This window comes from Condylura cristata, unplaced genomic scaffold, assembly GCF_000260355.1.
Source record: "Condylura cristata isolate star-nosed mole 26May11 unplaced genomic scaffold, ConCri1.0 scaffold00025, whole genome shotgun sequence".
Lineage (NCBI taxonomy): Eukaryota > Metazoa > Chordata > Mammalia > Eulipotyphla > Talpidae > Condylura > Condylura cristata.
Genome location: NW_004567126.1, coordinates 24,528,367 through 24,545,589, shown reverse-complemented (window position 1 = coordinate 24,545,589; position 17,223 = coordinate 24,528,367). Strand labels below are relative to the sequence as shown.

Sequence of the window (17,223 nt, the reverse complement as noted above, 5' to 3'; positions counted from 1 at the left end):
AGCAGAACAGGCAAATCGACGAAGAACACTGCTGAGGGGAGCAGCGGGCGGGTCAGGAGAGGTCTGCTGCACCATGTGGTCACCTCCGAGGCAGGCGGGGATCGAACTCATGCAGAAGTGGCTTAAACTTCTCAGTGCAGTGCTTTAACCCGCTGCGCCACCAGGGAGGGCCTCTTTTCATTTTTTTATTGAAGTAACATTGTACTGTAACATCATACATGTTTTCAGTCTGTGTGGCTGAATCTGCAGGTGTAGCTATGTGAGGTTCACTAAAAGCCCAGTTCTGTCCTTCGCTGAGCCATTGTCCCTTTAGACTCGATTGACCTGCCCCCTGCCCTTTCTCTTCTCTTTTCTGGTACCCACGCGATGATCTCATAGTCTTAATTGTCTCTTTGTTTTATTCAGTTCATCCGTGTGTTTTCTCTAAAGGCCACCTATGAGTGAAATCACATGGTGTTTCTCTTTGTGTCTGGTTTCTTTCACCAAGCATAACAGTCAAGTCTTAACCTTTATTTCTAACTCAGATGGATGGCCTAGTGGTCCTCTTACAAGCAGTGGTCGGTTTCCTCGTGGCCCTTCCCAGACCTTTACATGGTGCTTGAGGGAAGGACGGCCCCTCAAGGCCCTCCTTTCCTTAGGTGCAAATTGCATCACAGAGAGGGAACTATTGATTGTCCTTGGCTTTCCACCTCTCCAAAAGCTGGCTTCCTATTGCAGAAAGAGCTGGGGCAGAAGGAGCGCCTCCTGCAGCAGCACCAGGCCAAGTTGGAGGAGGCTCTGAGGAAGCTCTCTGAAGCCAGTTACCAGCAGGTGGGGACACATTCAGCCACTGACCTTTCTGACCTTCTGGCCTGCAGCAATCCTTTTCTGAACGAGTCTCTGATTTGCAGGTGGATCTAGAGCGGGAACTCGAACACAAAGATGTCCTTTTGGCTCATTGCATGAAGAGAGAGCCAGATGAGGTAACTAACTGGAGCTCAGGCTGTCCCCTCCCACGTCAAACAAGGACAAAGAGGGAGACTTTTGTTTCTGATTTAGCACTGAACTCGGGCCAGTGGGTGGTTGTTTAGGCATCTCTGTGGGTGAGCAGGTTAAGAGCGCATATCCCAGGATAAGCACATTCAGTTTCCCATTCCTTCTTAACCATTTTCCCACTGTGTGACCTGAAGTTGCTTAGCTCAGACCCTTCCAGATCAGGCTCATTTAGAAAATGGAAATAATAGGCAGTGTTCCTCTCAGTCATCATCAGGAATGTGTGAGGTAGTCCATGTGAATAGCCTACACAGTCCTGGGAGATCCACCTGGCAGAGTCAGGCGCAAGAAGCCTTAGCATAGTTCTGATGGCTCTGCTGCTGCCTCGTAATCAGGAGGCAGTGGAGCATTCTCCCCTTCTCCAGAAGCCAGGCAGACGCTAGGTTGGAGGCCTCCAGGCTTCTGTTTCATTCATTCTGCATCCAACAGTGCTGCCCACGGACCAGTCCTGGAGAAACAGCACCAACAGAAGAGAACAATGTCTTTGCTTACATCATAAACTTGCCTTTAATAAGGAGAGCCTTACACAGGACAGCATTATTATTTCAAGAGGTGATAGATACGAAGAAGACAAAGTAACACAGGACAGCTCAGTGAGAAGCTCTTGATAACAGGCACCCTTTCTTCTTGCTGCTCTAGGTGACCAACTGCAACAGTCACAACTCTCAAAGCAACGGCTTTCTCCTCCCAGTGGCAGGGAAAGGAGCTGCCTCCATCATCCACAGAGGGGTATGTTTTTACGTCTGAGTACAGACCTGCCATCTCAAGCAGGATACAGACGAGCCCCCTCGCCATGGTGCGTGGAAGAGGCTTTCAGGTCCTGCTTCCCTAAGTCTTGCATCTCTCTGAGTGTGTAAATATATGAGGCATTTACCATCCAAAACTAAGAATTCCTAGGCCCACTTTTTTTTTTAAGACTTATTTTTTTATGCATACAGAACTGGGCTACAGGCCAGAAGTGCAGGGGTGGTAAGAGGATTCACCTGAGACAGGGTGGGGAGTAGAACAGGAAGATTGACCGAAATACACTGCTGAGAAGAAGCATCAGGAGAGACAGGAGAGGTCTGCTGTGCCATGTGGGTCACCTCCCTGGCCCGGGGTTGAACTCATGCTGAAGCAGCTAGCTTCACAGTGCTGCGCTCGAACCCATTGTACCACCAGGGAGGGTGCACCCTCGCCCCATTTCTATAGAGAAAAATACCTTACATTCTCACCTCCCTCCAAAGCAGCAGATTTCTGAGAACCTCCGCCCTGTTATTTCTTCAGCCCAGCTCTGTGGGTGGCTCTGTGGGTGGGGCTCATTCTATGGCAGCCGCCCTGCAGCAGCATCTGTTTTTTGATCCCAGACCAGTGACCTGCAGCTGGTTCGAGATGCCCTCCGCAGCCTACGCAACAGCTTCAGCGGCCACGACCCCCAGCACCACACCATAGACAGCCTGGAGCAGGGGATCTCCAGCCTCATGGAGCGCCTGCATGTCATGGAGACCCAGAAGAAGCAGGACAGGAGGGTAATCCTCTCTGGTGGTTCTCATAGGCTGGCTGCTGAAGGAGCTTAGTCTCACCAGTTTTTAAGTGTGAGCCTTCGGGAGTCTGAGGTGTAAGACCCTGCTGCCGTGAGACTTTGATTTTCCCTCCCATGGAGTGACTCCTGTGGGTTCGCAACCCAGGGAGGGAGTTTCTGATAAGTCTTGCTCCTAGAAACTGCACAGCTTCCTAAGGAATTGTGGTTTTTGCCCACTCAGGGCCTTTCTTCACTGCTTATTTCCCCACTGCTTCTCCCCAGAGGATCTTGGTGTTGGATGAGACAATGGGCAGGAACTTGCACTGGAAGCAGAGTCTTTTATAAGTGTACAGTGTTACCATTGGGATAAATATGTCCCATTTTATAGACTGTGGAGGAAGATGGGGTAGGAAAGTATGTATTTGAGATGAGCTATTATGATTTAAAGTTCCACCACTGATCGTGACTGTGATTTTTGTGTGGCTCCCCAGGTTCGGGGCAAGTCACCCAGGACACAAGCAGGCAATGACTACTGGGAGTCCTGGCCCCCCAATTCAAGTAAGTGCTCATCATTGCTCAATAAGGATGGCTAGCATTAGGTCAAAATTGTAGTGACGCTCCTGCTACTGATATTTTTGGAGATAGAATTTTTTTCTGGTCTTACTTCACTCTTATGCTACCTTGTTTCTGTGGCAATGCTAGAATTGAGTTATCTCTAGGACATGAGGCTACATATGTGTCGTTGCCACCGTCACCCAAGTACCACAGAACCACACACCCAATGATGCTGACGAAGAGGTCACAAATAGTCTTAGAAAATACTCAAGTTCAAAACATTTACACCACACCAAGCAAAATATAAGACAAGATATGTTCACATGTCACCTGACCGTCCTAATATCACACATCTCAGAGTGCAGAGGTTTCATGTCTTTGGGGATTTTCCTTAAAACTTTGAGTGATTAGATCATTCCGTTTAAATGCTCCAAAATATGTGTGCCACCTGGTGGCCTTGGCTAGGAAGTATGGTTTAACCTGTACCTTGCTCACTCGCTGAATTTTTTTCCCTGCTCATTACAATATTTTGGTATTCTACCCTACCTGGTAATTTCTATTTTGCGCTGTATCTTAATGTTTGGTTTAATAACACTCACATGTTCCTATCTTTTATTGTTTACCCATACCTAATCTAAAAAGATCTAAATAACTTGTAAAAAAAGAAAAAAAAAGCAAATAGTAAAAATCTGAGCATAACCTGTTTTGTATGTGACACAGACAAATTTGAAACCACATTAATAAAAAAACTTAAAAAATGCTTAAGTAAAACACTTAAAATATTTGCACAATTTTTAAAGGTAAAATATTTTTTGTAAAGTTAAATAAATTAACATTCTTGAGACTCCAGCTATCTCTTCCTTTTGAAAGATGTGGCTAGAGTGGGAATGAAACAAATTACATTAGTGCCCAAAATTGATTTCGGCTTCTTTTCCTAGCAATTGAAAAATTAGCCACTTCTGTTTTCTTGGGATACTTAATTTCATTGTTATACTCTTCAGTATGTTCTTTAGGTTAGTACAAGCTGATAACATACTTGGAAATTCTTTCTCAGAAGTCTAATAAATTCTTCCCTCTTTGGAGAAATTCTTTTGTGTATATGCAACACTTATTTAAAATCCTACAAATAAATTCACAGCTTCTTGTAAGGTGTTCTCGAGGGTGTTGATCTAACATCTCTGTTCACAGATAAGCTATCAGGCCTCACCTCTGAAAATACAAAACCATGTATAACTTACCTTTTACATGAAAATATTTTCTAATTTATTGCTCTTTATTTATTACATCAAGCTTCTTCAAAGGATATTCTACACTTGCTCTTTTTTCATCCCTCTTCCCACTAAACCGCTCAAGCCTCTAGTTGAACTTCTACGCAAAGCAACTCCGCTTTGTTGGTCACATCACTGTTGACTTTGTCATTGCCTTATCAAAGGAGTTACTTTTTAAACCCCACCTTCTACTGACTTTGCAAAAGTGTTTGTTGTTCTTGAATAGTCTCCAGGAGCATTCTCCTTTACCTTTACTGCCAGCCACTTACCCATTGACAGACATTTATTGAGCATCTGTGTGCAGCCTGTGTTAGACTCCGGAGGCACAGAGATGAGCATGATGAACTCAGCGCTTATCCTCATGGGATTCACAGTTCAGGGACTAAATATAGTCTCCCTTTTTTCCGCCGCTTCTGTGTAACCCTTGAATGTTGATGGGCCCCGGGATTCCCTCGGAGGCCTACACCGCAGTCTTTCATGTTCCCGCTAGACAATCCCTCTTACTTTCATGGTTTCAGCTATTCTCGTGTACTGATATTTTTGCACACTCACCTTTCGCTTGATCCTCTTCTGAGCTTTGGGCTGAGAATGTAGACTTATTGTATAACCTAGTGGCTCTGTTCCAACACAAAAAATCAGCTGCTTAAAAAAAAAGCCTTGTTCATAAGTTCATAATAACTTAATAACAATGTTCATAACAAGATTACTCACAGTAGTTAAAATGTGGACCCAACCTAAATGACCATTCCCTATTGGCTGGATAAAAAAATTCTAGTATGTGCATGCATAGAATATTATTCAGCCTTACGAAGAAACAGTGCAGATACTTGCTACAACATAAATAAACTTGAGAACATTATGTTAAGGGAAAGATGCCAGGCTCAATGGAGTTCAAATTGGATGAATCCTTTGGAGAGGAATCTGCAAGTGAGTACAAGCTCCTCCTGCCTCTAGGGCTCCTATACTCTCTGCCCCACTTTTTACAGTGCATTTAAAATTTAGCCCAATACTTACGTGTTTATGGTGGCCTCACCTTCCGCCCGTGCTTGCCACAAGTAAGCTAGGGTTGGCATCCTGTCTCCTTGGGGACACCTGTTTGTGTGTCAGGCTAGTTGGTTGCCCTATGATCTCGTCTTTCCAGTGGGCTCAAGAAAGTTACTAGGTTATCTGGCTGTTAGACTCCTTCAGTCTTCTTTGTCCTAGGCAGAAGTCAGAAATGTATGCCTTTTTTTTTTTTTTTAAAGATTTATTTATTTATTCATACAGAACTGGGGTACAGGCCAGAGGCTCAGGGGCGGTGAGAGGCTTCACCAGAGACAGAGTGGGGAGCAGAACAGGCAGATCAACGAAGTACACTGCTGAGGGGAGCAGCGGGTGGGTCAGGAGAGGTCTGCCGCGCCATGTGGTCACCTCTGGGGCAGGCGGGAATCGAACTCATGCGGAAGTGGCTTGAGCTTCTTAGTGCTGTGCTTTAACCCGCTGCGCCACCAGGGAGGGCCATGTATGCCTTTTTTAAACTCATTTTTTTTAATTGAAGTAAAGTTACATAGCATAAAACAGACCATTTTAACCACTTGAAGCATATAATTGTTCTGTGGCAGTTCTATACAGTTCTTCTAGAAAATGCATTTTGTCTTATGCTCATACCCCCTCCACCATTTCTACTGAACACAGATGTAGAAAAAAGAGAGAAAAGGTATAAAGATTGGAAAGAAAAACAAAAACAGCCTCTATTTATAAGTAGCATGATGGCACAGAAAATATGAGAGAATTGACAATAAGCTACTATAACTAGCCAGGGAGTTTTGCATAGTCATAGAACCTGAGTTAAAAAAAAACAGGTCAACATACACTAACTCACTTGTACTTTTTCTATCTACTAGCAATGAATACTTGGAAATAGAAAAACAATGAAAATACCAGTAGTAGTGGTGCTTTAATAATAGCACCAGAAGAAACTAAATACTTTGTTGTAAAACTTACAAAATATGTACAGCATTTTTATGCTGAAAGCTACAAAGTAGTGATGAAATAAAAATGATGACAGAGCTGAATGTTATAGATTGAATACTCACGTAACTGTGTTAAGGTGAATGAATACTCAGCTGTATTAAGGTGATCCATTCCTCCCTAAGTGATCTACGGTTTCCATGCAGTTCCATCAAAATCCTTCCAGGCTCTCTGTAGGTTAAAACAAGCTCGTCCTAAACTGTGTGAAACGATAAAGGAACTAGAATCACTTCAGAACCAAAGTTAACAAAGAAGAACAAAGTGGTTGGAGAACCACTATGTGGTTGGAGAACACTATGTGTTGCCCAAGCTAACGATAAAGGAGAGTGGCAGGAGAGTGAAAGCAGAAGGATGCACGCATACCAGGGGCACAGCAGGGTGCAGAGTTTAGGAAAAATTGAAATAATCTACTCGGTCAGTTCATTTTCAGTAACAGCGCAAAAGCTTTTCAGTGGCAAAGAGAAGGCTTTCAACAAAAGTCACTGATCCTGAAACAAAGACCTCAGGGGAGGGGGTGACCCTACCTCACACCATATAAAAGAATTAACTCCAAATGAATCAATCATCAACCTAAACTTGAAAGCTAAAAACGATATGTGGTACCTTTTAAAATCATGGCTAAATTTCTACACATACACACAAGTGCACACATGCATGTACACACAGGGTCATCTCTTCTGGCTTCAGGGCCGTACCTCCCCTGTCTGTATCTCTCAGGCTTTTTTAGTTGCCTCTTACTGATTTCCAGAGTTTCTCTGATCCAACCCTTACTTTGACTTGGCAGCTAAACTGACCTTTTTGAAATACCAGTCTGATCATATGACTCCCTTTTAGATTATCTCCATAGCTAGCAACTAACATCTGGCAGTTACCATGGCAAGTCTTTTGTGGCCAGGCCCCTCCGTAGCTGGCAGTCTTCATCTGCCAAACCTCCCAGTGTCCCCTCCTGCTCCTGCCTTCCTTGCTTACGTTCAGTGTCACATATTTCATGCCTTTATTTGAATCCTCCCTCCCTCTTCTTGGAAATGCCCTTTCCAACTTCTCTGATGATTTTTCTGAGGTTCTTTGATTAATGAGTATGGACCCTTTCTGACCGCTTCCTAGTGAAACAAACCACTTCATTTTCAGTCTTACTGTACTGTTTGTACATTTAATTTAGGGAACTCTAATTATTTGTAATCATCTCTTTTGTATCTAATATACTCCTTGTCAGAGACCACAGAGTTGATTTTCTCAAAATCTAGCACATAGTAGGTATTTTATAGTAGGTATTTGTGCAATGCAAAAAGTCAGTGATAGAACTTGATGCTTAAAAAAATGAATATTTTGTTTTATCAACCAGCCACGCACTGTTCTTGGGGCTGGAATCAAAGCAGCAACATGGCATACTGTAAGGTTTCAGTAACTGGTGTTCTTTGAAGAAAAATTCTTAAAACCGAGTGTAATTGCTGTTCCAAGAAAGAATGTTTTGTGTCTCTCCCTTGTATTAATTCATCATCCATAGTTTCCCTGATTTAAAACCCCTTCCGAGTACTGCTTCCTGCAGCTGCCAGGTCTGACTTTGAACAATGCCCAGAATAATAGAGTAGGTGGAAGGGCAGGACAGAGTTTAATGCGAGCTGGCATTTGTATTTGGGCTTTATGCTAAGAGTTTCAGACTGGTCTTTTCTCCTCTTCTTTTAAAGTCATGATCACAGTACTCACTAATTATATTTCTCTGTGAATACCTCCACAAACAGTAGAGCCCAAATGTGAATCAAAAAGCCTGAGTTAAAGACACACAATAGATCCTTTGTAGCTAAGGGATTAGGTATATCTTGTAGCTTTGAGACTTGAAGCACAAGTCCTGTTGGGACCTCATTTTCTAAGGTTACTTTGCTCCAGCTTATTTTCTTTTCCATGGATCATGTGAGCGTTCTCCATCACTGACCTCCAGGATCTAAGTGTTGACTGCAGTTCCCATTCTGTGTCTGTTCTCCCCAGCTGAGTGAGATCTTGTCAGACTTCCTCCCCAACCTCTTTTGACTCTTAGCAACAGTGCCTGTCGGCTGCTACTCCTTTGCTAGAGATACTTGCAATGAGTGAAAACTGACAGTCCTTGTGACAGTGTTCAGGTCTGAAGCAACTCTTGCCCCGGCCCTGGTGGGTCCTGCAGGTCACAATCTGTGGAGTTGGTTTGGCAAGGGTGCGAGGACTGTGTTGTAACCTCAGTGTCATTCTCTTGGGGCATTTCGAATTTTTGGAAGAAGTGCAGGATGGTGGGGAGCAAATAGAAGGTTCTCATCACAAACCCTCTCTCGGATTGCAGAGTTGCCTCACTCCCAGAGCTCTCCAGCCATCAGCAGCGCCTGCACTAAAGTGCTGTATTTTACTGACCGGTCACTTACGCCCTTCATGGTCAATATACCAAAGAGGTGAGCTTCTGGGATTGTTATCTCTCATTTAAAGAGAACAGGACAGCAGAACTATTAGTTACTGGCCACCTGGGCAGCCGAAAGGTGTTTGGGAAGCAGTATGGTATAGCGTGAGGGGCAGAAGATATATAAGATTCTAGTTCTCGCTTTACCACCAGCCAGCAGCATCACAAGAGACAAGTCCTGATCCACTGCTTGATACAGACACAGTAATAGTGTTTCAGTGCTGGTAAGGAGGCAGATAATCTCCAAGCTAGGAAGAACAAATTGTAAGTGCTCCAAGCAGCTCTTACTGAATGCCAGAACTGCAGCCTGGCCCTCCAGGGCTATGGTATCTCTTGTTCTTTTGTTTTGAGAGTGGAGATCCTCAGGAGAGTTCATGTTAAAACCTTAAACACTTGTTTGATATACTCCCTCCTCAAGGAAATTGCTCTGAAATAAAGATCTTTATAAACTCTGGAGCTATTGCCTGAGAGAGGTGATAAGATTTTCCTTTGCTTGAGAATCTGCTGACTTGATGTAGGTTGAAGGCAAAAAGACAAAGATGTTGATCCATGATTAATCATACCGACAGTTGTTCAACAGATTAGATTTCAGAGACTTTGTGTTTTATTTCCAGAGAAAGAGAAGTTACTTGGTGGTTGCTGAAACAAATCCATTCTAAGTTCTCAGATCACCCCATACATAAAGTCATTTTCCTCCCTAGTGGTGACTGGCTCCCTAGAGCCTTTGCTGGGTTAGAAGCTTCTAGGTCATCAGGGCAGTGACCCACAAGGGCATGCTTGTTCTGCCCAAAGAGACTTTGGCAGGGGCTTCAGTTTAAAGCTAACATTTTTTCTTTCCAACCTATTGCTAAACAGTCTGTTTTCATGCTTGCTTGTATTGTTGCAGGTTGGGGGAGGTGACACTGAAGGATTTTAAAGCAGCTATTGACCGGGAAGGGAATCACCGGTATCACTTCAAAGCGCTGGATCCGGAGTTTGGCACTGTCAAAGAAGAGGTACACAATTCATGAGGAGCCTGGGTGATTTCCCCTGAACCCTAAAGCTTCCAATTCAAGAACTAGTATCTAGAAGTACCTGAGTTCCCTAACCAGTTCCCTAGCCTTCCCATATATGGTAAACCAATAGTGAATCAATAAGTTAATTTTTAAAAAATGGGCTTCAACTTTTCTCATTCTATCACCACAGCGAAAGCCCTTGTAATAGCCCACAACCCAGAAATCTCTTCTGAAACATTTATATTTGGCAGATGAGTTATAAAAGAGACGTATATTTCCATGAGCCTGAGGTCAGGGAATGGTCCAAATTTCTTTCGTTCAAGACTTAATCACTTTGACCATAAATTGGTTAGAATTTCTATTTTAGGCCCTCCCTGGTGGCACAGCACTGCAAGCCAGCCACAGCCACCTCAGTGCGAGTTCGATCCCCAAATCTGGAGGTGACCCAGATGGCACAGCACACCTCTCCTCACCCGCCCGCTGCTCCCCTCAGCAGTATCTTTCAGTACATCTGCCTGTTCTGCTCCCTACTGTGTCCCAGGTGTATCCTCTCAACCCCCATACCTCCGGCCTGTACTCCAGTTCTCCTATGCATTAAAAAAAAAAAAATACCAAAATTTTCTCCTTTTCTCTCTTTTTTAATGCTTATACTACTGCTTTCTCCTAAGAAGCCCAAAGTGGTCTGCCATTAATAACTCATTAGTTACGAATCTTTATAAGCAAAATAATGTTAGGAATGTCTTCCCCACTCCATAGATGTGGAAATAAATATTTGTAGATGTATTTATATCTATAGATACATTGGTATAAGTATATGTAAATACATGTATATGCATAAAAACACATATTTACACACATAATAACTTTAGGGATAAATACCTAAAGGACACAGACTGAACTGAGTACAAGTTCCCTGTACTTTTTTCACTTTTATGTTTGAGGCCTTATGTTTCCCAATAGCAGTTATTGAGTGAGACTCCCTCTCTTGCTGTTATTTTTTCATTGTGGTTTTTTCTCCTCTCTAGGTTTTCCATGATGATGATGCCATCCCTGGATGGGAAGGGAAAATTGTAGCCTGGGTAGAAGAAGACCATGGAGAGAATTAATGCTGAGTTTTAGGTGGGGAGTTGGCTCTCCCTGGCTGCTTCACTCAGGAAAGAGGACTAAACCCAGAAAACACTAAGAAGTTTCTAGTTCGTGCTGCCAAAACAGAAGCTTCTTCAAGTGTGACAGCCATAGGCCAGTTCTGTTACTGGGCCTGGCTTACATGGTACTTGAAATCCCCGGCTTCGTGTAGACCATGGTTTCATCTGGAATTCCTTGTCCATGGGAATGTGGAGTTTTATTCTCCTCTGAGGACAACAAACCGGAGGCCTTAACCCGTGGGGATGGATGCTCCCGCTCCGGTTGGGGCGTGGCTGCTGGTATCCAGACACTGGGAACTGGATGCATCACTCTGGTGTGTTACAGTATTGTTTCACTTGGCCTCGATGGTTGCAGCAATCACAGTCCCAGCATTTGTACTCCCAAACAAGGCAAAGGTACCAACTTTTCTGCTTCTTTGCAGCTACTACAGACCAAGAGTTAACTCATGAAGTGGTACCAAAGATGAAGCCCACTTTTCAGTTTCTTTTCATGGATGGAAAAAGGGCTGGCCATATTGTGCTATACCATGCTAACACATAACTAAGACAGACCTTGGGCTGCCTCTTGCGTGTTACCTGCTCCTGCAGCTTGTCCTTCAGCCCACAGAGGGCCCATTTCATGTACTGCTAGTTTTCTCTGGGGACTCTTAACTTTAGAGCCTTTTTTTTTTCCCCTCCATTCCAACTGATGAACTTTGTGTTTGAAAGAAATAAGGAGTGAAAGACTCCTAAAAATCCAGGCGGGTATGAAAAGGTGCTGCTACCCATATCTTCTTGACTTTCTTCCTCTTACGACTTTCTTTAGCTCATGGCATCTCCTTTACAGTCAAAAGGAGATAGGCCATTAATTTCAGTATTTGTGATTTATGTTTCTTGAGCATGAGTTACTGGTCTGTGCCTCCTCATTTCAAGACCAGAATTATTTTTTATTATATATTTAGGCCAATTCTTTAGGGCACAATAGAAACCATGGGGCATGGAGCATGGGTTGTGAATGGCAGGGTTGATTCTGGGTAAAAAATCCCTAGAATCCTTTCTCATGTGCAACATTGTCAAGTGTAGAAGCTAAAAGAAAAGTTAAACTTCCAGAGATTATGAAATAACTTGGGTTTTCTCATTCATTTGCCAAGTACCATCAACCAATCAGCAATTTCATATGTGTCTGTATATATGGACATATTTATATGTCTATATATCCAAAAGCAGTCTGCCTGTGACCACCGACGTACACTGCCAACCAGAAGAGGCAAACAGTCAATCCGGGGTTCTTGACCTGTCTGTCTCTAGTTCATCTCCCCTGTCCAGCCATTTCAGCAGACTACTGGCGCTGACATTGTATTGTTTTATATAGATGTGTCTTTCTAAAATAGTTCATGTTTGGGAAATTCTTTTGTACTCATTTGCTTTTCATCTGAGAATCACGTCTATTTTTATAACTTGAGTGTGAGTCCCGTATATTCTCACATTCTGTGTACCGTATCCACTTTCTAGGGAACCCAGTAGCTTTTATACAGGCTCTTCTTACCAGCCCTTGTGGTTTCAGAACAAGCTTTATTTTATTACAAGTATATTAATGACAACTAACTCCTGTTCCAGTTCTACCTGCTATTTTTGTTGTGGAGGTAGTTTTACATATCTATTTGATTGCGCCTCTAACAGAGAGAAGGAGCTTAAGACACCTGATGTCTTCCATGTAAGCTTACTTGGTCTTCTCCTGTTGAAGAATTTCAGAAAAGACTAGGAAAGTTGTCAATTGCAGGAATAATTCATTATGAAAGCAAAGAGAACAACAACAACAATGTATTCTGTTTTTTCTGCAGTAAGTCCAGAGAAAAAGTCTTCATGTCTCTGTTGCATGAATTTTAATGTTTTACTATAAACCAGCATGAGGGTTATCAGGCCAAAATCTGTTATTGTATTTCCCATATAGTTTATCTTGAATGTCTGCCTCTTAAATGAGTTTTTCCTTGTCTGTTTTCTTTCAGCCAACAGTTTTGTGATTATGTAGAACTTAAAGTTTTTGGAGAAAGTTAAATCGAAAAAATGTCAAAGTTCTCAATCTCATTTAACTCTATGTCCTTTTCAAAAGCTGCTGCATGGCCTCAGTGCCTCCCAAAAAGACTGAAGTTGAGTTCAGGGGGGAAAATGAGATCACCCCCCCCCCCCACCTTAGTTCATTAATCTCAAATGCCATGGGTAATGACTAAATATCCCTTACAGTATGTCACTCCAGTAATTCTTGTGTAAAATGTGTTGGTAATCCTTTTTCCAGTTTCTAGACACAGGAACTTGCTGAGGAGTGTGCACTGATTCATTATGGTTTCCTGTTTGCTGCCCTGTGGCTATATGCCACACTTGGCCTCTCACTGATTTGGATTCTTGTCCCCTATTTGTGTCAAACGGTCCATCAAGAACTACTGCTGAAATTTTCTTTTCCTTAAGCAAACTGAGAAATTAGAATGTTTATATAGAGCTCATAATCTCTGAATGGTTAGATTAAAAAGAACCTGACGCTCTTATGAAACCTAGTCTGATAGAAAGCGCAGTTCCTTTAAAAGTCTTTAAAAACTGAAGACTGTTCTCCACTGTTTCCTAAATTAGCTGGAATCAGAACACTTTACAACTTGTACCTAAATTATTTGGGTTAAACTTACTTGGTAATAGCAATCCTACTTACTGAGCAGCTTGCCAGCTTTTTGACCAGGATGGTTGTAAATTGGGGAAAGTATCTTTATGCTCTCCATCTAATCCAGAGGACTCTACTTAAAAACATGTAGGTCATACTTATAATTATTTTGTTTCACAAAACAAGCATTATGATTGCACACTCCTCCTATTGTCTGAATTTATGTAAGAGGTATAGCTCGCTTAAAATACATATATATGTAAAGTTATATTTTCTTAGAAACATGGATGTTTGCAACAGTTGTTTTCAGAAATTATTAATTACCATGTATTCCCCGTTTTACAATGCTTTCATGAAGATTGTGTTATACCAGAGACTTCTGATTATCAAAGTGATAACCAGTTTTAACTGCCTGTATGTACCAGATTTATGAACTAATTAAAAAAGAAAAAGCAGAACTATGAATAAAATAGGGTTTGCAAACCGAGTACCATTAATCGTTTTCACTTGTGTTTATTGACGGACCCTAATCAATAAAGCTGTCTACCAAAAGTGAGAGCAAATTTCCTCAAGTGATCTCCCTGGTAGCATGTTTACTCATTACTTGGGCAGTGGAGATAAGGGTTACTTTATTGCTACAATTTTTTTACTATTGGTATTTCTAATGTAAGCACAAAATAAGTCATTGTTAGCAAAAAAGAACTCACTTATTAGTGCTTTTTTGAAATTAAATGTAAATATGCACATAATTGATGTAAATTATATGATGCCAAAACAATCTCTAATGCAAACACAAAGCAACGTTGTTAACAAAACTTTCAGAAATTTATTTTTTAAAGCAACAGAACTGAGGCCTCTATGGTGGCGCAAGAGGTAAAGTCTCAGCACTATGAAGCTACCTGCAGCCACTGCAGCACGAGTTCAATTTCAGCCAGGAAGCTGACCCACATGACACAGCATGTTACTGGGCAAGAAGAATGGGGCACCCCTGAACCCCCAAACGTGCCTGCTCCAAATAGGTTCTGCCATCCGCCACATCAAGACAAACATACGACTTTAATGAAAAGGGACTTTAATACAGTGAGTACAGAGGGCAAAGACTATAATGTGTTTGCCCTTCAGTTACCCATCTCATGGGTAAAAAGTACACCCAAAAGCAAGGCCCGAAAGCCCACCATAAGACTAAAGCACCTCTGGCTGGGACCCACAGAAAAGGGTCAGAAATGGCCAGACAAGTCTGGGAGGAAAAGAGAAAAATCAAAATCAATATAAACACTGCCATAGTCACCTCCCCACGGGTCTCTCACCCACATCTGCTTTAACCAGTCCAGGGCCAAGAAACAAGCACGGTTTCTTCATCACATGCTTACTGCTCCATGTGCCTTCCTCAGTTCTTCTGGCTCTCCATCCTGCTTTCTTCTTCCTCTTCTCAGATTCCTTCTCTCCTTTTCTCTGCTTAGCTCCACCCTCCTTCTGGGTGGGGCAGGGAACCTGGAACTTCCCCTTTTCCTGGGGACCACCCTGTTACAAACAGACCTCTCCCTATCTCAGCCACTGCTTCCCCTCAGCAGTGTATTTTTGTTAATCTGCCTGTTCTGCTCCCCACTCTGTCTCTGGTGAATCCTCTTACCATCTCCATCTCCCCATCTCTGGCATACCCCCCAGTTCTTATATGCATAAATAAATCTTTAAACAGAAAAAACCCCAGAATTTCCAAATTAATTTGAAAGCTATCTTCTTAAGACTTAAGTAGACTTGTAGGCTTTATCATTTCAATTTAAATGTTTTGCATATTGAAATCTTTAGCCCTACTTGACTTCCAACTACATGTTTTCAATTACTAATTACAGTCCATTTTAATTAGGTTATGCCAGCATGTTAAATGCGTAAAGAGCTTAATTTAGACTCTTTCATTACCAGCTAGTTCTTCTAGGAGGAAGTCTGGGAGGAAAAGAGAAAAATCTACCTATTGCATATCAGTGATTCTGTGAATCTTAATATTTCAAATCCTAAGACTTTTGAGTCTTCCTTTTCATTAATTTATCCAACCTGTTTAGAGGATTTCAGACCTATTCAGGTAGAAATGATTTCACAAACCTAAGAATTCCTCAACTACTTCTAGGGTTAAAGTACCACTTCTGGACTGTATGAATATGCCCTATAATTAGCTACACTTTTCAAAATTGCTACCCACTGAAAAATGTGAAACATGGTTTTAAGCAAGCCCATTTAGGGAAGTGAACAAATTGAAGATCTCCTCATAAAAGGCTACTTTAGATCTAATTAAATTAAAACAGTGGAAAAAGCAGTGGAAGTAGTAAGATACTGTAGCCCATTCAAAATTGACATTTTTATAACATGTCCTTTCACTAATCATAATTATTCTTACAGTGCTTCCAAATGTCATTATTCAGTTTTACCTAACTTATATTTTACTATTTTTAATATTCCTTTCCAGCTAACCTGAAAATTTTTTCTCAATTGTATTGCCTGCATATGATTCTGTTAGGCAGATGTGCTTGCTATTAATCTTTTCCTCATTTTTGGATAGTTAAGTTTTCCCAATTCTTTCTCTGTTATAAAGATAGTAAACATTTTTTTAAAATTTATTTTACTTTTTTTTAGTAAACATTTTAAAATGCTGTTTCGAGTGCCTGAAAGATGCTAGAGTAGGACTTTGGGGAAAGATGTAAGCTTTTTTTCCTGCTTCTTGGCATTTCTACAAGCAATATTCACTGTCCCTAAATGAGTATTTTTCTCTGCAATCTCATAAACGATGAGACTCAATGTTTCCAATTTAAGTAAGTATGAAATAATACCTCTTGGCTGTTTCCCTTTTACAGATACATTATTAGTGAGGCTGAATTTGTTTTCAAATGTTGTTTTTTCCTTTTGTTCTTGATGTTCTCCGACGATTTTGCCACCAGAGAGTTGGTGCTATAAATACAGCCCATGCTTCCTCTTAATAAAATGTCACTGAGCTGAAATATTTTCTAATTATAGGATGATAATCCGGCAATACAAGTGACCTAACGAAGTGTAGATAACTTTTCTTTTGCTAATTCAAAAGACGTTTACTCACCCCCACGATTTATCAGATATTAAACTGGGATACATCGACCACCAATCGACATGCTTCCAGCCCTCCCCGGCTAAGGGCTTAGTTTTAGTACGAAATAAATCAAGCATTAACAGAGCTTTGGCTCTTAAAGGAATTCTTCTGTGAATCATAGCCGCACATCTGCTTTGTAACCCGTCCTTAATACAGGGACTCTGCTTAATTCTGCTACAAGAGTTAGTAAAGGTGGGAAAGGACCTTCCTCTTGGCTGCCCTTCACACCACAGGGCTTGAAAACCTGTTCCCTCCGGTTTCTGGCTGGGCTACATCACCACCACCACCACTACAAACCGGAAACGAGGTCTCCGTAAGCCTTAACAGCCGGCCGGAGGGACCCACAGGCCCTCAGGGCCCGCGCAGGCGGCGGGGGTGCCTCGCAAACGCCGGTTCCGGGACCTGCGGCGTCCCCCACCCCCGCGACCCCAACCGCAGCCCCCGCTCCCCCAGCCCTGCCAGCCCCGCGGCCTCGGGCGGTGGGCGCCACGCCGGGCTAAGGCTCACTTCCCGGCTTTTCCGCACAGCGTGGCCACACCCCTCAGCCCACCGGTCAGACC

At 42.3% G+C, this 17,223-nt stretch overlaps 1 protein-coding gene across 1 annotated transcript in view; it reads left to right on the top strand.

The window, feature by feature from the left end:
• Positions 1-14,039, top strand: part of DIXDC1 (DIX domain containing 1) — a 28,551-nt gene extending 14,512 nt beyond the window's left edge. Inside the window, exons 9-16 of the mRNA XM_004689271.2 lie at positions 718-810; positions 891-962; positions 1,672-1,761; positions 2,379-2,540; positions 3,025-3,091; positions 8,675-8,780; positions 9,672-9,780; positions 10,806-14,039. Of these exons, the coding sequence (XP_004689328.1) occupies positions 718-810; positions 891-962; positions 1,672-1,761; positions 2,379-2,540; positions 3,025-3,091; positions 8,675-8,780; positions 9,672-9,780; positions 10,806-10,886 (780 nt within the window). The 3' untranslated portion in view covers positions 10,887-14,039. The remainder of the gene's footprint in view (positions 1-717; positions 811-890; positions 963-1,671; positions 1,762-2,378; positions 2,541-3,024; positions 3,092-8,674; positions 8,781-9,671; positions 9,781-10,805) is intronic.
• The last annotated feature ends 3,184 nt before the right edge of the window (positions 14,040-17,223 follow it).